This window comes from Penicillium malachiteum (assembly GCF_028827825.1).
Source record: "Penicillium malachiteum strain IBT 17515 chromosome Unknown utg000005l:1.0-9002435.0:326005.0-9005861.0, whole genome shotgun sequence".
Lineage (NCBI taxonomy): Eukaryota > Fungi > Ascomycota > Eurotiomycetes > Eurotiales > Aspergillaceae > Penicillium > Penicillium malachiteum.
This window is the reverse complement of record NW_026643099.1, coordinates 4,484,629-4,506,965: the sequence shown is the minus strand read 5'-3', so window position 1 is coordinate 4,506,965 and position 22,337 is coordinate 4,484,629. Positions and strand designations below refer to the sequence as shown.

The 22,337-nt window shown below is 45.7% G+C and overlaps 9 protein-coding genes across 9 annotated transcripts; 3 read left to right on the top strand and 6 right to left on the bottom strand.

Annotated features, from left to right (window-relative positions):
- Positions 1–581: 581 nt before the first annotated feature.
- Positions 582–2,315, bottom strand: N7483_011684 (U2 snRNP complex subunit CUS1; the record flags this gene model as incomplete). Its single annotated transcript, XM_057095111.1, has 1 exon — positions 582–2,315. One exon carries the CDS (start codon positions 2,313–2,315, stop codon positions 582–584), a length of 1,734 nt encoding a protein of 577 aa, XP_056941082.1.
- Positions 2,316–2,953: 638 nt separating this feature from the next.
- Positions 2,954–3,457, bottom strand: N7483_011683 (mitochondrial 37S ribosomal protein mS33; the record flags this gene model as incomplete). The annotated part of the gene is made up of 4 exons (XM_057095110.1): positions 2,954–2,982; positions 3,042–3,091; positions 3,145–3,353; positions 3,425–3,457. The coding sequence occupies 4 exons, from the start codon at positions 3,455–3,457 to the stop codon at positions 2,954–2,956; spliced, it is 321 nt and encodes a 106-aa protein (XP_056941081.1).
- A 277-nt stretch (positions 3,458–3,734) lies between these two features.
- On the top strand, positions 3,735–4,905 carry N7483_011682 (ribonuclease III; the record flags this gene model as incomplete). The annotated part of the gene is made up of 2 exons (XM_057095109.1): positions 3,735–3,806; positions 3,886–4,905. The coding sequence occupies 2 exons, from the start codon at positions 3,735–3,737 to the stop codon at positions 4,903–4,905; spliced, it is 1,092 nt and encodes a 363-aa protein (XP_056941080.1).
- A 2,330-nt stretch (positions 4,906–7,235) lies between these two features.
- N7483_011681 (uncharacterized protein) lies at positions 7,236–7,529 on the bottom strand (the record flags this gene model as incomplete). Its single annotated transcript, XM_057095108.1, has 1 exon — positions 7,236–7,529. The coding sequence occupies one exon, from the start codon at positions 7,527–7,529 to the stop codon at positions 7,236–7,238; it is 294 nt and encodes a 97-aa protein (XP_056941079.1).
- A 1,582-nt stretch (positions 7,530–9,111) lies between these two features.
- N7483_011680 (tannase and feruloyl esterase) lies at positions 9,112–11,098 on the bottom strand (the record flags this gene model as incomplete). Its single annotated transcript, XM_057095107.1, has 7 exons — positions 9,112–9,421; positions 9,481–10,013; positions 10,073–10,210; positions 10,263–10,345; positions 10,407–10,631; positions 10,673–10,731; positions 10,803–11,098. The coding sequence occupies 7 exons, from the start codon at positions 11,096–11,098 to the stop codon at positions 9,112–9,114; spliced, it is 1,644 nt and encodes a 547-aa protein (XP_056941078.1).
- A 1,202-nt stretch (positions 11,099–12,300) lies between these two features.
- On the bottom strand, positions 12,301–14,271 carry N7483_011679 (Ser/Thr protein phosphatase family protein; the record flags this gene model as incomplete). Its single annotated transcript, XM_057095106.1, has 2 exons — positions 12,301–13,991; positions 14,055–14,271. 2 exons carry the CDS (start codon positions 14,269–14,271, stop codon positions 12,301–12,303), a joined length of 1,908 nt encoding a protein of 635 aa, XP_056941077.1.
- A 2,905-nt stretch (positions 14,272–17,176) lies between these two features.
- Positions 17,177–17,374, top strand: N7483_011678 (uncharacterized protein; the record flags this gene model as incomplete). Its single annotated transcript, XM_057095105.1, has 1 exon — positions 17,177–17,374. One exon carries the CDS (start codon positions 17,177–17,179, stop codon positions 17,372–17,374), a length of 198 nt encoding a protein of 65 aa, XP_056941076.1.
- A 281-nt stretch (positions 17,375–17,655) lies between these two features.
- On the bottom strand, positions 17,656–18,615 carry N7483_011677 (uncharacterized protein; the record flags this gene model as incomplete). Its single annotated transcript, XM_057095104.1, has 2 exons — positions 17,656–18,512; positions 18,570–18,615. 2 exons carry the CDS (start codon positions 18,613–18,615, stop codon positions 17,656–17,658), a joined length of 903 nt encoding a protein of 300 aa, XP_056941075.1.
- A 1,157-nt stretch (positions 18,616–19,772) lies between these two features.
- On the top strand, positions 19,773–21,503 carry N7483_011676 (FAD-binding oxidoreductase; the record flags this gene model as incomplete). Its single annotated transcript, XM_057095103.1, has 4 exons — positions 19,773–19,937; positions 20,005–20,918; positions 20,976–21,184; positions 21,235–21,503. 4 exons carry the CDS (start codon positions 19,773–19,775, stop codon positions 21,501–21,503), a joined length of 1,557 nt encoding a protein of 518 aa, XP_056941074.1.
- Between the last annotated feature and the right edge of the window lie 834 nt (positions 21,504–22,337).

Here is a 22,337-nt window from a genome sequence, read left to right as displayed (position 1 = left end):
GTAGGCAACTTACCATTTTACATGCATTTTCCAAACCGAGAATTCTCCCGCATGGCAAGATTGATCGAAATCTACCTAGATAGTTTGAAAGCCCAATGTAGCCCAATGGGTGTGACATACTTCTCATCATCCTCTGCATCTTCGTACATGGCATCAAAGTATTAGAACTCGCAACTTCCATATAAGTCGCGTGAGATGAACCATCTTAATATTCAAAGGTAACTTCTGGCTCAGTTGTGAGCCATGAGAGATACTCGGGAGTCGATTTCGGAGTGAGCAGATCTTGGGGGAAACCATGTCTGGGTCGAAGTTGTCTGTGGAAATTTGATAGTAGTACGGAGTACAGAGGTTCCGCTTGTACAGTTCCTCAGCACTGAGTAGGCTTAAAATCTTTCTGCTGCATACGAGATCTCACCATGGCTCGGGGCTAATCAAGCTACAAAGTGCAATCGAATCAGAACTTGAAGGATGAAAGGTATCCATAGATAGTACATACAACCCAAAATAACCATAAAATTACCTTAACTAGCCGGTGAAATAAAAATTGCAACCCATTGTCATTCTTAACTAGCCATACATTCTCAGCGCTTGCCACGCCGTTCATCTTCTTTGCGTAACCGCTTACGGCTTTCCTGCGCAATCATATCACTGAGATCCTCCTCGAACCCCCATTGAGGTTGATTTTGTTGCTGTCGTTGAGCCTCGTATATATTCTGGAGGCTCTCCTTGCTAAGACCATCTCCAGCTTGTATCGCGTCCAAATCCACGGAGACATCAACATCACCAGGCTTCTTGCGTTTCCGTGTTTGGTCATCAACTCCAAGGACCGGGTGACTAACAGCTGGTATGCTGAGATCATATGCCCTATCGCCACCGAAGAATCCCTGCACGTTTGTCTGTCTCTCCGGAATGACCTGGTAAGCACTTCGGGGATGGACCGACTCCTCGGTTTCGGTTCCGCGATGATGCTTTCGGACATCGAATTCTCCCGCGACACTTTCCACTCCTCCAGTCTCAGTAGGAACGGCTGAGGCCATACCGCCGGGAGTTTCTAGGCCACCAGGAGACTGAGTTCCAGTTTCGTTCTCGTCATCCTCAGCATCTTCATCCTCCTCTTCTTCTTCCTCGCTCTCCTCCTCTGACTCTTCATCTGCCTGCAATTCACCCCAGAGATCTTTCTCCACTGGTTCTCCTTGCTGAGCATTTTGCTGAGGTTGCAAAACACCAAAAATATCACCTCCATATAACGGCCTGTTATGCTCATCCACAGGGGGCTTTCCGTATCCACCGGGATGGTATCCCCACATCGCGCCTGGGGGAGGTGGTGCATTAAGACCCGGAATCTTCAAGGCAGGATATGAGGGTGGTGGTCCGTAACGTTGCTGATTGATAAGCCAAGGAGGAGGGGCTCCCGGCGGCATGTTGAGCGCTTCCTTTAATTCTTCACTGAGGTCACCTGGGCGAAGATGCTTGAGATTGGTCTCATACTCCTTCCCTTCGTAATAAATCTCTCCGTAGCGAGTCAATTCCGGCTTGGTTTGGAAACGGAAGAATGCCTCGTAGAGCTTCTGGTAGTCGATATCTAAACGTCCCATCTTTGGCTGAACTCTTTCTCGCTGCTTTGCCTTCAAACTTGACTGATCTTGCTTGTCTAACGCAGCATCACGCATTTCCGCAATGCCTGTTTCTTGGATGAATTTCGGAAGGGCAAATGAAGCTTTCTCCACTCCTCGCTTTGAGGAGAGATATTCTCTCTTGAGTGACCAGTGAGCAGGAACTGGTACCACATTACGGTGGGCCTTGATGTGAATAAGTAGTCGAGGGTCGTTCGCTGATGTGTCTGTCCATTCCACGATCTCAGGCTTGCGCACCATGGACTTCAGTTCGGCCACGGAGAGCTTGTTGAGCTCTTTTCGCTTCTTCTTGGATATCTTTGGCTCACTTTCTTGCTCCTCGTCGGGAATATCGTCCGCGTCGTCGAAAAACACCTCAGGCTTCTCAGCACCCTTGGTGGTGGCGTTCTCATTGTTGGCGGTCTCGTCAAATCTGTTTACAATGCCCTGGTACATCTCCCATAAAGGATCGTCTTCCTCCATGTAGTCCTCGGTAGAGGGGACACTGATCACATCCTGTGAAATTGCTGGCGGCGTGGGTGGTCTAGTTTGGGTTTTAGAGGGCTCATCCTCGATTCCATTGGCAGCCTGAGAGGGAAAGGCGTTAGCTCCTAGGTTGTGAGAACAACGAGCGCGTAAACTCACCTCGACCTTCTGGGCCTTTTTCTTGGCTCGTCGGAGCTGATTCTTGCTTGGCTTCATATTGTAAGCCCCGCGACCGTCAATCTACTTGAGCCGGACACTGTCACCAGAGGGAAATATGGTAGCTTTTGAAGGATCAGGGAATGGGTTGCGGCGAAGTCCAAAGATCAAGTTGGAGATAAAATACAATACTCTCCTATGATTGGCGGACTCGGTACACCGCCTTTGCTATGCGAAAATGGATACGAGACGTATGGAGATTTCTTGATGGAGCTATATTTGCCCAAAATTACTACAGATATACCTGAGATATCAGATTCTCAGGAGTGTATTTCAATGTTGGCTTCATTATTGTCTTATCTTTCTCAAATGCCACAACTCAATTGAGGTAAATTTACGATTATTGCTTAGAACATCAAGTAAAGTTTGAAGGAAGTCCTGATTTTGTCGGAGTTCAAGGGTAATACAAATGCGCCAAATGTTTATATATAGTACAATGAAAATAAAGCAACCGTAAGAGTTCCTTCGAAAAGGATCAACCTGGTATAAGCAGGGCGTTACCCCGAGTACAGGCAATTGCGAGGTGCGTCAACAGCCTCGATGCACAAATGCAAAACATACCCAACCAGGCATCAATCCTGTTGAGTCTAGAATCCATTGTACAAGGGGGTAAACAGCGACGGAAATGGAAAATGCGCTTATCTCTTCTTTTTGGCAGACCGGGATTCTATCAAGAGATCGATTAGCCTCGTAAGACGAGTGGGAATAAGGGAGAGAGTTTATTACCTGCAGCGGTCCGCTTCTTCTTCGGTCGGCCCTTTCCACGGAGTTTGGCACTGTAAATTGTTAGGTATATAAGTAGGTAGCGCTCGGACTGGGCGGGACGAACATTTGAATGGCCTCCTCTCGGTCATCTTCAGCCTCATCAAAGGTCGTCAAACCAAGGGGCTTGTATGTGTTCTGGAGGTCTTGGAAAGACACGACTTGCTTGGGGTACCATGATGCGAGGGCAGGTCCACGCAATCGCTGTCTAAGGACCTTGTTTCCTAATCGGAGTCTCTGCGGGTTGAAATTGAGGGAGAAGATACGGCATTGTGTCTGGAGCGAATTGAAGAGGGAGACGTTAGCGAAAATCTGTTATGTGTAACCAAGGGATGAGCTTTTCGTACCTTCACCAGGTCTATCAACCGGGTTTGAGACATCTTGACGCTGGTGGGTTGTCACAGAGCAAAGATGAATCTCTATCGTGACCAACCCGGAGTTCGCAGGAGAGCGGGTAAGAAGGTCATGTGACCTTGAATTTCATCACCTGCATATTATTTCTATATTCTGAAAAAAAGTATTTCTCTCTTTTCTCAATAACACGAGAAGGAGAAACAACATAACAACAATAGCGACGCGAGACTTAAGTTGCGAGTCGAAGAAATAACTTTCAGTGAAACAGCAAAGACTCTCTTGAACATTCGAACCTTGGAACCCATGATGAACTCCAAGAGATCTGCACCTTCCGTCAAGGACGGAGCAGCCGATGTGCCTGCCAAACGAGTGAAGGTGATTTGACCCCAGTTTCGGTCTTGCTCTTATATTCGGGCTTGCATTGTATGATCTTAGCTAACATTCTCCAACTAAGGTCAAAAAATCATCTCCGAGCCATCAAGATGAGGTTCCTCTCAGAGACGGTTGTCCAGTTGAAAGCTCAAGCTGTAGTTCCCGACTTGTCCTTCTGGAACGCCTTGTTCAGAATGCAGTCAATGATTCTGAAATTTCAGCATCAAATCCCGAGGTGGCGCATGCAGTCTCAGTCCTGAATGATGCCTTTAATCGTTCTCCTGCACATTCAAAACTCGGCCAAGATTCTCCCCAAGTGTCAAAGACTCCATCTTCCGATCAATCACTCACAGAACACAAGAACAAACATTCTGGAATTCCTCCATTGCCACCAATTGGAAATGACCAATTAGAGAAATCTGTATTCATCCATCCGGCATGTGGTAAAACACACGATACAAGTTATGATCGTCTGGAGATCTTGGGTGATGCTTACATAGAGTTGATTGCGACAAAGCTGGTGTGGAATCGATTTCCAGGAATCTCATCAGGCCAGATATCTCAAATCCGTGAAAGCTTGGTCAAAAATGAAACGCTAGCCAAGTTCTCCGAGGATTACGGGTTTGATCAAAAGGCCTCAGTACCAGCAGCTTTCTCCGAGCAGCCAAAACGATTGCTTAAGACAAAAGGTGACATTTTCGAAGCATACGTAGCCGCGATCGTACTATCAAATCCTCGTGACGGCTATCAAATCGCAGAGCAATGGCTGACGAGTCTTTGGACACCAATGCTGGCTAAGCTGGGGCATCAGAAGGCGGAATTGCGCTCTAAAGAGGAGTTGGCGAAAAAGATCATGGGGAAAGGCATTAAGCTGGAATATATTTCTGAGCGCGATGCTATTCATGAGAAAGGCACTGGTACCCAGACTTACTTCATTGGAGTCTACCTCACCGGCTGGGGTTGGGAAAAACAGCATCTTGGATCTGGCTCTGGCTCTGGCAAAGCGGCAGCAGGTGATGAAGCGGCTCGAGACGCTCTGGCCAACACGTCACTGATATCCAAGATCGCTGCAGTGAAGAAATCAACGGAGAGGAGCAAATGATGGCGATGATGGCGATGATTCCGATAATTCCAGATATCAAGATGAGCATGAATCGACTATATGAGTGTTCATAAATAAAATGTAAACACGTATCATAATTTTACACATAGTTCTCTACATTTAGTGTTCATTTATCTGTCTGTGGAAGCAATAAAAAAGATATTTAAAAATAATGCAAAAAAGAAAGAGGGCCCGAACCGCGAGTCGAACGCGGGACCTCGCCCAATTCAGAATCTTTTAAAGACCCGAGAATCTATCCCGAAGGGCGAATCATACCACTAGACCATCCGGGCAGTAGCTGATGTCATCTTCCTATCTCGCAAATATAACCCTCGAGATTCTGAATAAACACTAATTGATTATGTAGAGCAAAACTCGAGACTGAACATTTGAATGAAATCCTGTACTTACTATCTCAAAGGCTGAAAAATACCGCAAATCTGCCATAGTAAGTATCTTGAATACTACTACACCTCTATTCATCAATCTGTTCCGGGCGGTCTCAAAATCATGCCAATACTATGCGCATCTGAGCACTGGCAGTATTATTCCTCATTAACATCGTCTCCTCCAGGGCTTCACTATTTTACTTTTCCTTCGCATACTTTGAATCTTGGGACTAAAGATACTTGGAGCACCATTGGCAGTGGTCATAACCTTTGAATGTACTAGTAACTTGAAGGCACAACTTCAAGTTACACCTACTAGGCATACGACTACTAGGTAATAGGTGCATATTCAAATGTTAGCACCTGGGCACCCGGGCGGAAATATATACATATTTATACTACTAGTAGTAGCAGTATTAACTTGAAATTTCCCCCATAGTCAACTGGTACATGATCACATCCGTCCACTAGTTGAAGTTGCCATTCACCTTGACCCGAGTAAACCAGATTCACTGGCAAAATATTCAAATTCAAGTTCCCTCTATCATCCATCATGATGGATGGACATTACTCAGGCAGTGGGTCATGAGTCGACTGGAGTATACTGGTACATCATGATGATCCACAAAACTGCACAAATCATTGCAAGGTCCAGTAGATGTCCACTTGATGTATAAGGACCATTTATACCCTGCAATAGAGCCATGAAGACCATGGTTGTGGGCTGACATGACAATCCCACATGCAGTTTAAAACCACGATGTCCTTGGGCGAGAGAAGGGGGGGATTTAAAAAAAAAAAAAAGAATTGATAAAACCAACCGAGTTTGACATGAACATACGAAAAAGAATTTAAGAAAAATAGAAAGGTCGTGCCCGGGATCGAACCGGGATCGGCAGAATCAGAATCCGCAGTGATAACCATTACACTACACAACCTTTTAGTGATTGGGAGCGCCAATTAAAACTTTATCAAGTACAACGTATTTGATACTTACTAAGAGGTGATAGAGATGGCGGGTAGCAACTTATCCGATATTTGAGACTACATTATGATGACAAAAAATCGAGTCTAAATATAGAATTCGGTTGTGTAGTGTAATGGTTATCACTGCGGATTCTGATTCCGCCGATCCCGGTTCGATCCCGGGCACGACCTTTCTATTTCTTTTTATCTTTGCCCTCTTCATCTGTGAACGTCTCTTTCAGAATACTATCTGCAGCCACGTTCATACATGGTTGATTTTTTTGTGCCATGCTACGGAGGCCTGACTAGTTCATTCACCAAATGGTTAAATTATCCTACCGACCCCAAAAGAAAGCGAATGCAAACATTTTGAATTTGCGGCGGCATGATGACAGTAAGAAGGCAGGCGAAATATTCTTATGCACTAACTATTTAACTCCACAAGAAGATTGGGTAAATGCATTCAAATTTTATCAGAAAATACCTAGGTAGTATTTCTGTCAAGACTGGAAGTGAAAGTGCGCTAGGAAAAGTGAAAAAAAAAGTGCTTCAGTCTGGAACCTTGAAAGTTGAAAGTGCTATATCCATCCCGGATATCAACATCTCTCTATATGAAGTTTTTCTTAACAGCTGTGGAAATACTATTATAATATCTCCACTAATCTCAATCAATGCCTAAAGATCTAAAGGAAAGAGACTCGACAGAAGGTTTGGATTAGATCCTATAATTTGACTGAATCCTAACACCACAGCCTTGGATCTCCCCATTTGCCTTCTTCCGATTGTCCTCGATGATATCCTTATCTTCCTCATAATCCCTTCTAATATTCCCCTTCTGATCATCTGTATAGCGTTGTGGTATTAAAGACTTGTCTGGTGCCCACCACTGCTCTTGAGGTATCGATGTTCCGTCTGAATTATAGAAGCGGGCTTCTACTTCCTCGTTGTATGGGAAACGATCGATAAATGCCTTGATCAATCGGGGTGGGGGCCAAAAGCATCGACCACTTCATCGTCGATGGTGTGGGTACGTACAACACCATCAGTGGCTAATAGGAAATAGCCCATAGGGTCATTTCGCAGTTTTCCCACGACAGCGCTCAATTCTTCTTGATCTGGATGGTTTCCTGGGTCTGGTCCATAGTGGGAGTATGTGGAAGAAGCAGTACAAGACATATTCTTAAGGTCTGATGGAGTGTTCATTGGGGTGTCCATTTTGTCGTTGCAGAGGATTTTGGACATATTCATCATGATGGGATCTGTCAACATTTTGAATTTCAAATTGAGGGTTAGGCCACCCATGGACACAGACCATGTGCGGGGTATGGGACTGGGGGGGATTTTAGGCTTTAATAAATCTCAAGTGCTCAGGTCATTAAACCAGACGATAATGGAGGCATGCCACTGTGATGAGTGGCAGAATATGGGCATAGCACAGGTGTAGACAAATTATGATAGACTGAGGCTGAAAATGGAATACGCTCTAGAGAGACAGAGAGATCAAAGTAAACATATGAAAAACCCCCTGCCCCTCCAGGGCTGATGTTCTGCTTCAGGACGACGATGATGAAGAACCTCACAACTGAAACTATAGCATTACATTAAACACTAGACTAGCAGCGACCAGGAAACTGCTAGTAAAGCTTCTAGACATACTCAAAATTGCAACAGATGAGGAGGAGGTAGTAGTGGAGGTGGTGGTGGGCGGGCTTGTAGAAGAGATAGAAGTTGATACTCCAGATTTAGTAGTATGTGGCGAATTAGATGATACCGTAGGTTCTGAAGTTGATACAGATGCCCAAGCTTCAGCGTCGAAAGAGTCGATGATTGATTGATAAACCTGTTGCTCTTCCAGGATAATACTCACGACAGAAGTCGGAACAGAAGTGAGCCAGGTAGGAAGTGAGTTGATGTTAATCCCGCTATATCCATAACATACTAACGAAGAGCTAACGGATGCCGGGAAGGAGCTCTTCGCTGAAACAAACTCGTCATTTGCGCTAGAGTAGACTGGGTTCTTCTCGAAGCTTAAAGCTGCCGATTCAAGCGCAACGTTTATGTCATCCGCCACTTCGTTAGATATGTTGCCTGTCCCTCGGTAGTTACATGGTGGCAATCTGGTGATCATCAGTCTGTGTAGTGTTGTTTTTTATGAAAAGTTGAAGTGATTTATACCCAGTATACCAAGTTGTCTGTCCGGATACACACATACAGGAGGTGAGAAGACCTATTGCAAGAAATATCTGTCTCATCGTATTGGCAGACCAGAGATATCTCTTTAGATGAACTGAAAGAAAGAGAAGGGCAAAATGCAGATACCTCAGACCTCCTACTGAGAAAAGTTGGAAAGTGACAGAGTTTGAAATGCATGCGGAGGCAATTGCACAGGCTATATAGCGTGCCTACCAGTTGACTAGTTCAGGGTCCAAAAATGGGGGAATAACATTTGAATGATTGATAGGAGGTCAAAGCGTCTTCCTTTGTCTTGACTCGATAGATAGTAACATTGGAAACTACAAATTATAGTTCCATTTCACCTCGAACTAGGTATAGTAAAAAAGAGGCTGGCTTAGGTATGTACCTTGGCCATTTAATTACCCTGCATCGGGTTGACTGTTATTGGCCAGGAAACTGACTAGTCGCGTGCTAAGTCCTCATGACTGTAGCTAGGTTACATTAAGCACAGACTCTTGGACGCCTAGGGGTGAGCACTAATATAGAAAGGGAATCAAAAAAATCTCCAGAGTCCAAGAAAAATTTAGTACATAGGTTAACCGAATTCTTTAAACAAGCTTCAGAATCCACATGTGCATGTTGACAGCATGATCACGTAAAGTGCATGCGCAAATCATCAATACAACAACTTGCACTCCCAGGAAAAAGGGCTATCTGGGTCACCCGATTCATTGTACCTGGCCTGCTGTGGATATGGGCAAATAGGACGTTGACGAGTTATATTATCTTGTGTGGTGAAGTTTGAGAATGCCGTTCCAATAATATAGTCAGGAGCAGTTCCATTCTCGACCCAATTCATGAGGGCATATAGAACATCGTGCTCAGCGTCGTGGTAACCAGGGACAGAATATTGGCCATTGTTCGTCATAGTAATTCCAGCGATATAATACGGTGCGTTGACATAGTCAGCGGTGTCTGTGCAGTGCCTGCTCAGATGTTAGCCAGTGGTACTAATGCAGTAAGAAATTTCCCTCATCTTCCTTACCCCATTCCTGGTATTGGGAAGAAGCGATAACTTTCGTGTAGATCGATGCCTTGAGGACTAACAGCGCGGTTGATGTGGTCGTACAGGTAAAAGCTCGCACCAGTGGCGATTCCACCATCGCTAAGGCCATGGTAGTGAATGAACTTTTTCCCTGCATTGAAGAATGGACTCATGTCGTAGTTGGATGCATCAGCTTGTCCTGCGTTAAGCTGCTCTGATAATTCAACGACTGCTTCGTCGAGGTTTCTCCAGTCCCAGTCCGCACCTAATCCAAGGAAATATTGAATATATCCTACTCCAATAACGTTTGGTGATCCTCCGTCGATATTCATATCCCAGAAATGTTCTGATCCCAGGAGCCAGTGCGGGAAAATTATGGTAGAGTTCCCTCCGATGTAATCTCGAGTGATAGTGTCCAAAGTCCCTAATTGTGATGCAGTGAGGCAATCCGCATTAGTGGTGTTTGTGACATTTGCAGCGCAGAGAAGGGTCTCAGAGTTGAAATTGCATCCATATGGGTCCATTATGATTGTCTATATGTAGTCAGTAAGGTTACTGGGAACTCATGGATTATTGTGTAGAGCCATCTCACGTCAACAAGACCATCTTGACCATCGCATTGCCTCAACACTTTCTTGCCAATTGTGTCGAACATCGAAACTGGGATCTCTGTGACATTAGACAGATAGTTCACGTACCCAAGCCAAGCCTGCCATATTTGTTGATGAGACTTTATTCATGTTAGTATCATATATTATCATTAGCAATTTGGGCTCACTGACAGTCCACCATGCAGGAGCACCAGCGATTACTCCGTCAAAGTCATCAGGGAACATCTGTGCCTCCTTGAAGCCTTGTCGACCACCTGCCAACAAAGACAGGATTAGCAATGTAGGATACGCTGCCCCGAGAATTGAGCTTCATACCAGTACTGCAGCCTTGGTAGTAGTTATAGGCCGGCTTGGCATTATAAAATGCTTCTGTGATATTCTTTCCGTAGACCACAGTCTCATGCAGAGCCCTCCACCCCCAATTTGTCTGACTTTGCGGATTCTGATAGGCCCAAGTTGCATCCGTGCTTGTGCCATTATGTCCAGTATCTGTGGAAAATACTGCATGACCGTATTTGACTCCAGTGCCCTTTTTGTATGCTCAAGGTTAATTATTATATGGATTGCGAGATGGAACGGACACAACATTACCATATCCACCCAATCTACTCCACCAGCAAGACCACCATTACCAACCGTACTAATATTTTAAACCATAATTAGGGTCTTTCACATGAATTGAAAAACCGAAAAACCTTGAATGAAGCTTACAGTGTGCGCTGGTTCCAGTTCTTAGGAAGGAATAAACCAAAACCGAAGGTAGCATTGGACGTTTCTCCAGGGACCATGACGCCAATAGCACATAGCTCCGGAAGATTGATGGGATCAGTTATCCACCCTGTATCATTCTTGGGCACAGTGAATGTTCCATTTTCAGGGATACGCTGAGCAAAAGAGAGGCTAAGGCCTTGGGGTATAATATCGGATATGGCGCTGAATGTGCAGTCAACTGCACCATTCACGAAAGTAGCCGTGAAGCCAAGTAGGACCGATTTAGGAACTTTCATTTTCGTCATCCAAAGCAAAATCTGAAGAAATCTCAAAGTTGAATATCTGAGAATGGTCAGAAGGTACTGCTGCTTTATATACTTCAAGCTCCAATATTGGAAAATTCCAAGGTTTCGCCGTCTTTCGACATTTGTAGAACACAATCATCCAACCCATAATTCATCCAGTGCATCATTTGATGATGTTATTCCAATACAGTATATGCAGATTGACTTTTGTTCATCCTGCAGGTCATAGGTCGGCCGAACAACTGAAGAATATCGATATAGGTATCACTGAGCAGCAATAAACGGGAATGAAATCCCAGAAGGGCAATCTGCGCCGAATGATCAAGTGGCTCAGGATTTTACTTCTCGCCAAGCTCCCACTTTCCCCACATATCTCGACCTATTCCCTGGCTAGGCAGATAATCTCATGATATGGGCAGATCTAGGGTAAGCAGTGACAATGCAACTTGTCGATCCCCCGCTCAACCAAAGAGGTAAACTTGGCCGAATCCCGAAGATGATCATCTTCATCATGATATTGGATCTGCACACACTCAATTTTGCGGAGTTCATACTACATCCGGTTAGTTGCATGCGCACATCTGTGCCTTATTCGAGGGGATCTGAAGTCTGACAACTCCGTCAATATCTCCGAGTGTCTTGGGCATCCCGGCCGAGTGATTAAATGCATTCAGTCATGGAACTTGAGAGAGTCAACCAGTTTATAAAGTTCTTTGTCAAATCTGAGTAATGTGGGGAAGTGGATCTATCCGTTTAGATCCCGAGGCTTTCTGATGCTCTGCTCCAAAGTCTTCAATGTTGGATTTTGTTCTGTGCGTCCGAGGTCTGGCAATCAATACTGTGAGTTTATCCACAATAGAGGAAACCTCGCGATAAGCTACAAGTGTGGACTTCTTCGAGCCTTGAGGTCAATTCTTGTGAGTCTGTAAAGAGGAATGAAGTTCAGACGGAGAAAGTATCATATTTGAGAGATAAATATCTTGCCTGGGTACTATATTCAAGTGAAATTCCGCTCTGAAAATTGAGTTCAAGTGTAATCATGATATCTCCAGGGAAACCATGAATGCACCGAATTTCTTCTTGGTCCATTTGAAAAATCCAATTCCTTCCGATTCGACATGCGGCGTTTCCAAGACTTGATTGTCTAGCTTCGTCTGGATAGTAGAATTCGTCCCCACACACAAGAATTCACTTTACTCCTCAACCTTACAGTCGTTGATATTATCTTGCCAGGTAATCTGGGCGTAACGGGGAATAAAATCATTGGTCGTGAAATTATCTGGAAGATAGAGGGCTGTGTCATCGGTAGTGTAGTTCGTAGCCGGGTTCTGAGAGTTGAGCGCAGTGATGATTCGCCCAGCAAGGAAATCCGAGAAAACCACGTCCACTTTTTCTGGATCTCTAGTGGACGGGAATCCGGCTGTAGCTTGTACATGAGGCGGTTGCTCATATTCTGGAATCTCAGAGTGCAAGGTATCATCGCCATCATTACCAAGATCATCGCATGTTGTATAGCCCGGGGACGGGGCGGGTGCATCGAGTACACGACGGAAAAGAGATTTGGGCTTGAGAAGTTCAGCTGTGTTGAAAGGTGAAGCATTGTCGCATTCATCGTAGCCCAGCATGGCACTAGATACGGTATCGATGGTCATTGAACGCTTGGGTGTTGAGTTAGACTTTGCCTTATTGATGAGATCAATAACATTGGAAGCCAATGAGTACGGGACATCGGCAATATATCGGAATGTATTTGTGTACGGACAGACGATGTAAGAGTCATCCAACGTAAAAGGACCCTTAACTAGGTCATAGCGGATCGCGCCCTGGTTGACAATGATCATCCTTGAATTTTCGGCACGGTCTTCATTAACGACAGTTGCCGCAGCAGCAGTTTGTACCAAAGTATAGATATTTCCGTCATCACCAAATGGCCTGCATGATATGCAGTAAGATTGTGGCGCACATCCATATACATAAGTGAGGTTGAGATCCTTGCGAGCGTCCGCAATATCGTTGAATACGCTAAGACCGTTAGCTGTGTTCAACGTGTTCTGTGATCCTGTTGCATGATATGCAAAAGTGATTCGATTCCAGTCCAGATAGCGACGTGACAACTTCATGTCGAATGATTTGGTCTTTGCACAAGACGAGTTGTCAGAGACGGAAATGACCTTTTCACTCAAGGATGGTGTTTTGTTCTCAGGAATGTCAGATATGTTCTCTACCGATTTTGCCTTGATGTCATCCAAAGAAATCCATCCTACGGTATCGCAGTATTTGCCGGATTCTATGGCGGAGGACATGGAGTCATAAATGTGGAAGTCTCGGCGGTGCGTGTGGCCTCCAAATCCTTGAACTGGAATGCTAGGACGTGCTTTGCGGATTGTGTCCATTAGAAGGGGAAAGCTGCTTTCGCTCTTGAGGATTCCAGGCTTCACGGGATTATGCCCAATGAGAACGAAAAGATCAATGTCGTCGCGCTTGATGTCATCTTGGAACCAAGTCTCGTTGATCATTTCAGCAGCGGGTTGAATTCTGGTCATGTCTTTGTTGTTGTTCGTCCCATCGAGTATCACTCCAAATGCCATAATCCGGATTCCTTGTTTTGTTGTGAAGTGTCGCGATCTCTTGCCCATCGATGCCCATTCCTTCGTGGCAGGTTGCCCATTTTCACAATTCGTACAGATATCCAGGTTGCTCGTCAAGTATTTGTCACCGTAGACCTTGGCAAACTTGGTGAATGTCTCGTATGCAACGTCGACGGCAATAAGCTCGTGGTTACCGGGCGTCAGAATATCGTAGTCAATGTTTTCGAAAATCGGGTTCGTGACTTCTCCGTTGGGCGAAGTTGCATCACTCAGACCATTGCCATCGTGCAGGTCACCTGTATTAAATCAGAAAGTTAACGTCGAAAATCTTTATTCCTCTGATCGTAGGTATGACATACCCGTATCAATCAACAGAAGATCGACGTTCTGCTGATCTGCCTTGTCTCGCATGTGTTTTGTGAAAGACACAAAGTCGCCCCAGTCAGCACCATAGTTGCGTTCCTTGATATGCCCTTCCAGCCATCCATGGCTATCGCTTGTATGAATGAAGTTGATTTGTCCCCAGGTGAGTGGTCCTCTGGGCTGCCCGGTCGCGTTCACAGACTCCGGTTGCATGCGACGCATCACTCTCGGATAGGCCGACAACTCCTCCTCCCCCTCGCAAGATGGACATGCTGAGACAGCAGATATGGCAAATGCCACTCTGATTAAGAGAGATAAGACCGCCATGATATCTATCACAGCATAGATAATGTGAAAATCCGATACAAAGGAACTTGAACAGAAGATTGGGCGATCTCGAGTTGAGTCCTGACGCGTCGATATATCTGCATTTTAGATGCATATTCCAGCAGCTTGCTGATCAACCTTCGCAATGCTTGATGCAAATTGAGTTGTATCATGTTCTTTTTGTGTTACATGCTAGTAAGAATTCTTGCGCAGGTCCCATACAGCGGAGGGCGCCTTATGCTAAATTCCAACTGTGGAATGTGGTTGCTCATAAGCTAAAATAAGGCAATGGTTTGCACATGTGCATGTGTAGTATGTATCGAGGTAAAACAATCCTACATTCCATACGAGAAAGATCTTCACGGCCCGGACCTTTAGGTTGTTTAAAGGCATGTACAAGACATCATTCAAATCGCTGAGGTTTTGCTGCCGGCGTAATAGAGTTGCTAATTTCGGGTCTATGGATCTAGTATGTGCAAGGGGTTCACGCTCAGTGAATACACTACTCCAAAACAGACCGAAGTAAGCAAGCATGCTATACAGCTAACGAGAATCCATGATTTGTGACGGAGGCAAACATGGAGAGCTCTAATGAATGATAACAGCTAATAATTAGTAGCCAGGCACTGGTGGTGATCGTCCTACTTCATTCGCGCTATCTATATCATGTCGATATCGATATTAGGTCACAACAAAGTGCTCTTGGTAATAAGTCTCCGAATGGGATAAGCACATGTGCAGAATGAATTCAAGAAATGGCTTGAGAGTCCTCTTCATAACTTTTGGGATACCTTGGGCGCGTATAATGCTCCAACAAGGGAGAAATCCAGACAGCCCACATAAATCTTGACTATCCTCGACTCACTCGGGGGGTTTGTATACCCTATCACGAGCCAAAAGCCGTTGGTAGCTTCTTGCAGAGGTTTCATCTCTGCACCATACATCTCGCCAGTCATATTCAATAGTATTGGCCGAGTCGTCAGGGAAAGCGATGGAGAGTCTTAGCTTTTCGTAACGAGGTCGCTCATTCCATTCGATTTCAAACTCAAACTCCATTTCCATTAAGTTGTGCTCTGTGACCGCAACAGATAAGCCAACAATCTGAGCGTCCCGTGAAAAATGGACTGTTTCACAGGCGGTGACATTGCAGTCACCTATGCTCACCCTTCTATTTGACGAATAGACGAAGGTCAGCCCAATGATCGCCCGGTCTCGGTAATAGGCCTCAGCTGCGACTATGATATCTGTAGAGCCGTCTTCATTCTGTGTCTCAAAGTAAAGGTTCTACACCTGGTCAAAATGAGGATGTTTTTCAGGGATCATCTGTGTCTTCCGGCTTCCGTTCCTAGAAACGACTGCTCGGACGCAATCGGAAGAGAAATTCAATATCCATTAGACGGCTCTTAATTCTTCGCCAGGGTCACTCTGGTACTGATGTTGCAACTTTCGGGGTGGAAGGGAGTGAGAGCCTGCGGAATCAAATGTCGCACTGCGAGAACATGTTATCTTAATATTTATAGCTGTGACCTGACCTGTCTCTATTCCCCGGCACTCAGTAGAGAAACCCATTGGAGTGAGCCAGATAGTTAACGATTGGACTTTCTCATCGGGGGAGAGTTCAAATCCATCATTGAGTTCATTCATCTATTGCCCTACTATACTGGGAGTTGGGTGGTCATAATAGTCGAGCTTCAAACCAGAGATCCCATCAGGAGATCTGGATCGGCCTTGGATCCCTATGGATGCCTGGATTTTCCGGACATTCGTCAGTGATGCATATGTCTGATAGTTACCAGGATTCGAACTGTTTTTGAAATGAGTGAACTTTTCGCCGTATCTTAGCTGACCGTCGGGTATCTGATGGCATTCGTGATTCACAATATCCGGTATCATAGGTTGTTCGTCACATTGTTGGGACTGAATACCGACTCGAATAAAACGGTGTTGATTTTCCTAGGTCTAGATTAGAAGCTGTTTGGTTGTTTTAAGGCATTGTTACATACTTCTTCAAGAGCAAAAAATCCAGTGATGGTGTTTCCAGGCGGAAAATTCGGTAGTCGTTCAACAGATGCGTAGAGTCGAGAGTGAAGAGGAGAAAAAGTAGCACTTCGTCCATAGTTTGTTGAGACCTGGATCAAAATCAGCACCGCACACGAATGCTTAGAGAATGTGTAGAAAATACCTGTAAGCTGCCTAAGCAAACTGCTGAGAGGTGTTTTTGATCGTCTTTTAGAATGCCGACTTGATTGATACGCTCCACATTCGAGCCATTGACAAAAAAAGAGATTTCGCAGCCACTGTTGGAGCCAAAAATATCAGACTTTCTATCAGAGTAGAATATTTCTATTCAAATGAGTGGGTTAGGACTGGATGCCACATAAAATGCGAGCCTTGTCAAGGGTCCGAGAAGCAGGCCTCTTGAGCCACCGAAGTCAATATTGATCCGTGGCTCAAATGCCCGGGGAGGCTGGGATGGTAGGAGAGTACTGATTATCAAATACTCATGCCTTGGGGGATGCGGTGTCCACAAATGGGACTGTACACAAGATGGATCCATTTCATCCTGAGAGAGAAACTTCACAGAAGTTCCGGCATGGCTGGTCAATTTACCGAGGCCAAGTGAAACGATCTTGAAACAATCCAAACCTACAAGCAGATAATGCCAATCTAACTTCTCTTGAAGGCCAAGGATTCCATCAGCAATTCCAGGGCCGTTGCTTTCACCAATCCAGCCCGATGAATCTGAATTTGTGAATATGAAATGGAATTCCTGTCAGCCCCTCTGAGCAAAATGCCACGCCAAGAGCTCTCAGATAGGAGCTGGACGGAATCTCTATCCACTTCTCGGAAGCTGGAAGGTGATATCCGACTGGACGATGAACATGGTCCCCTGGCAGAAGTAGGTTTATTCCTGATGCGAAGCTCCGTGCGCCAAATTGGACAGTGGAAATACCTATTCGCTGTCCATGATGTTGACGCAACTGCATGAATGGTCGTGTTTTATAGTAAACCACACGGCATCCTTCATCCAAGGGGCCATCCGCACCAATAGAGGCTAGCTGGCCGGAGAAAAAGCCAATCATCTCCATGAGTCGAGGCGGCTTTCCAGTACTCTCGCCGTCGATGAGCTGACAGTAGCTGCCTTGGGTTTGCCCTGGGTGAAAGGCAGATCCATATGGCCCGTCTTGAAAAACAGCTTTTTGATCTATGAGAGCAGCAATGGGTTCCAGCAGCAGCCAAATTCTCTTTCAATTGACCAAGGTCAGAAGTCTAGCACTTAGAGATGTCCTGGTCCAAAAAAAGCTTAGACAAATCCCACTTATCTGTAAGTCTCGGGAAAAGAAAATCAGCCTCCTGACCAAGGAGAAACCTACTTCGCCAATAGGACTGTGGGAGTTTATCGACGGTCATAAGTAGAGCTAGATTTTGACATACTAGTCTCATATTCAGTAGCTCATCAAAAGATAAGTATGAAAATATCTCATATTTCAGCTCAGGCGAGAGTGCATCGAAGAAAAAGTGCTTGGGTCTTTCCAGTTTTTTGCATGTTTCTTCTCTCATATTATCAGGAAATGGAATTAGATGCCGGTCATCATTGAGCCCAGAGGGACTAGAGGCACAGCTTCCTCTTCCATTGTGGTAGTCAATTCCCACCACAGTCGCAGTCGTCAGGCGATCACCATCTTGCACTTTCCGGAGTGAACTGTCAGGTTTCTTGCAGAAACCAAAGTTAGTTGCATTCAAGTAGTCCATGGAAGTAATCACACAGGGGTCAGCGTAAAATTGTGAGCTCAGATCCACTGGCTTAGGCCGCCCGAAATATTTGTGTTTTTGCGCAGCGCCCTCGTAGTCGTGGCCAAATCCGAAACTGGAGGCTTCGAAAAAAGGAGTGCAATAGAGCTGGTAAAAGACAGACTCTGCAATGGCCGTCTCATTCTGGAAATTTTCATCCTGTCCATGACCCAGTCTGAGGAGAAGCAGTCTCCAGCACGAGTTGTGGAAACCAAAGCCCCAACGGCTTTCAGATGGTTCGCAAAGCCTCCATTCCTCCAGCGCCTCAGTTCCTACATCGACATAGGATAGATCTTTACCAAGTGGGGCGTAGAGATTCCGGCAGCGTATTATCCCTAGCCCATTATGGCAATATGGTCAAAAGCGGTATTGGTTGAGTAGATGCCACGTACTTCTGCGTACCAGGGGGAACGCGGGTCTGTAGAGATGCTGGATCATGAAGATAGAGGTCTTGCAGCAGGATGACTCCGCAGAAAGGGCAGTATATGTTAGAAGGCATCAAGTTAAGGTGTCGCACGTTCCCGTATCCCTGGTTCAAGTTGGACTCGGAGTGGTTAGTTGGGACTCGGCTTACCCCAGTGAACTCTGCCTTGGGCCTAAATCAATGGATGCCCCCACCATGAACTTGGGCACACATCTGCATTCAATCGAACATTGAACTTGAAACTACACCATTGCTGGTTCAGTATATCTAGTATATTTCAATCCAATATGATAATCTCAATAACTCTGAGAGTTCCTAGCATCATGATGATATCTAGTATATTCTAGTCTAAACATTTGAAAGTAATGATAGTCTATAATCCTATAAGCTACCTTCTGTGGTATCTAAATATAGCGAAGGACTCGGATCTTGACCTTCCTACTAGTATTCTTACCGCCGATGTAACTTGAAGTTCTACTCGGAGCCGATAAAGCAAAGCAGTACTGCCCAGGTGGTCTAGGAAGGTTTTGGTGTTGAAACTACCTGCGAGCTACAAATTAAGCCGAAGTCAGGTCAAATTCGAGGGAGATTCTCCCACAGTATATGCTAAATAAACTTCTCCTGTGGAATCCTCTCGTCCCCTGTTTTCAATAAGTCGATAACCCAGAACTAGGTGGAGGATGTCGGCGCGATCACAGTGGATGTCGCCCGGCTAAGAAGTGGGTGAGCGTTGCGTTAGCGTCGCGCGACCGTGAGAAGGGTGAGTGAGTAATAGGAAGGGCGAGAAATGGGTGAGAAGCGGAATCGCGCAGTTGCCGGGCCGTTTAGCTAGACTAACTAGACTAAGGCGATGCGTTATTGGGTACAAGCGGAGACCCAACGTGCAGAATACACCGTGCGCGTGCCGTCTTCCATCTAGTGCAGGGGGCCTGGAAAGCGCCCCGCCATCGCCGAATGTACTGCACTATCAGGTCAGAGACTCAGAGGAGCAAGCGTCGAGCAAATAGCTCGGATATACCCAAAATGGAATAAGCGAATATCAGGTACCAGAATACGAAGTACGCTCGGAGTAAGATTTGGAATTAATTAATGGTCATAACTACCCTTCCGCGCACTGTGCATCCTTCGTCCTGCTCAATTCCCTCTCTGCTTTCTGTCCCTCCACATCAGGATGCGGCTTCTCAGTCTCAGCATCCTGTTGCTAGCAGCACCGGGCGTCGAGGTCGCTGCCTATACCTTAGATCAGGTTGAGGCTCAGTTCTCCTCGTACCTCCAGCTCGCAGAGAACGGCTCGCTGAGCACTCGAGGCCAATTGCCCTTCGGCTGCACGATCGCGGTCAGAAAGTCTATTCCGCTCTGAGCCGCTCGTATCTGCTGACCCGTCGCAGTGCGGCTTTCTAGAGTTTACGCTGCCATCGCAGATCTCGTATCCGAACAGCACCACCTACAGCCTCGAGGAGTCGGGATACTGGTCGCAGCAGCAAGCCTTGACGGAGCCGACCTGTCGTTTCTCCCCCAAGTCTGCGCTAGATATTTCCTTTTCAGTCCTGGCCCTCCAGGTGGCCCAATGCGAATTTGCCGTGAAGAGTGGTGGCCATGCTGCTTTCGAGGGAGCGTCGAACATTCAAGGTGGGATAACAATTGATTTGGCCAATCTGAACGAGATTACCGTGCGGTCTGACCGGGCCCAGACGGCCGTTGGTGCTGGTAATATTTGGTACGACGTCTACACCAAGCTTCAGCCCATGGGACTCACTGTGATCGGCGGACGAGTCTCGGCCATCGGTGTAGGAGGACTGACTCTAGGCGGAGGCATATCATTCTTTTCCGGTCGCTACGGATGGGCCTGCGACAATGTCAATAACTACGAGGTCGTGCTTGCGGACGGATCCATTCAGGAAGTGAGCTTCTCCTCGCCATATTCCGATTTATACTGGGCGCTCCGTGGTGGAGGGAACAATTTCGGAATAGTTACCCGTTTCGACCTCATGACCTTCCCCCAGAGCGATCTCTGGGCTGGTTCGGAAACCTTCCTCTATACCTCCGAGACTGCATCAGCCATCAACGATGCATTTTATTATCTTGGTGTTAGCGCTCCATCTGATCCTTACGCGCAGGTCATCATTGCCTACGCGTATGCACAATCGGCGGATGCTTATATCATAGCCTCGGATTTACAATATGGGAAACCAGTTGCAAACCCACCTATCCTGCAAAACTTCACAGCTGTCGAGGGTGCCATCGCCAGTACTCTCCGCATCGTTGATCAAGCCAATTTAACCATTGAATTCAATAATACCAACTCAGGAGGTTTCCGGTATGTTTCTAACCCTCAGAACACCAACGATAAGCCTTCACTAAATCAGAATTGAAGACAGACTTATTGGACCCTGATGGTTGGGAACAATGCTACGTTGATGGCCGACATGGTTGCCATCTACATGGATGAGATCGAGCCGCTCAAGACTGTTGCTGGCATTGTCCCGTCGCTTGTTTTCCAGCCTATCACCACTGACATGATTTCGCACTTCTCGAAGAACGGCGGCAATGCCCTTGGACTGGATGGCCAGGGCCCTCTCAATCGTAGGTTTCCCTCAGTATCCTCGGGTATGTCGTACTGATCCTCTCAACAGTGGTGCAAATTGATATATCTTGGTCTAACATTGCTGACGACGATCGGATTATGACTGCCGCACAAAACATACTCAATGGCTGTCAAGCCGCTGCGTCTGCTGTGGGCCTGCTAAATAAATATGTGTACCAGAACTATGCTTCTGCTGGACAGAATGTCTTCCCCGGTTACGGACACAAGAATTTGGCAAGATTAAAAACTGTCAGCGCAAAATACGACCCGGCTCAGGTCTTTCAAAAGCTACAGCCTGGATACTTTAAACTTAATTGATTTGAAGCATAGCATAGACCATACCCGTGGACGCACTCCATCCATGCCTATACATTTGAGTGATCTTTACAATTCAAGTCCTCAAGAACTTTTGAAACATTTCTTAGTTACTCGGTACCACTGGCAGTTGACATCGGGAATCAAATTGGTCGTCTGGAAGTGTTTGAAATTAATGAGCTTAGAACTTGAATCAAGTAGTTTACATCCCTTGAGATGACGTCGGGGATTACTAGAATCGAACATTTGAAAATATTGAATGATGTAGAAGATCTGAAGTCAGGTTCTCGGTGGTGAGATTGACCGACATATTGAAAACATTTGCTCTGAAAAGAGGCTATCTTCTACCAATTTCAAGATAAATAAAACTTCAGTTTGCAAATCATGTGACAATAATTCCAAGCTTTAGCTCCAGATCAACTTCTTAGCCTTTAATCCGATGTGGACTAAAAATATCGAACCTTATTGGCGCGTTTATTATAGGCTCCACTTTGATCCGAGCCTAAACCTTAATTTCCAGGTCTAGACCCTTAATAGTCATAAATTGACCCAGTTTGAAGAGGAATTGCTTAAGCAGCGGATGCTTTCTCTTGATCTACGTGGAGCTGCCCCTACACAAGCTCATGTACGAGAAATGGCAAATATTTTACTTGCTAAGCGTGGTTCTATCCCTATCCAAACAGTCGGCGAGAAATGGGTATATAACTTTACTCGGCGCCATCCAGAGCTTAAGTCTAGTTATTTACGACGATATGACTACCAACGAGCATAGCAAGAGGGTCCAAAAATAATTCAAGAATGGTTTAATCTAGTCCAATCTACTATCCAAAAATATGG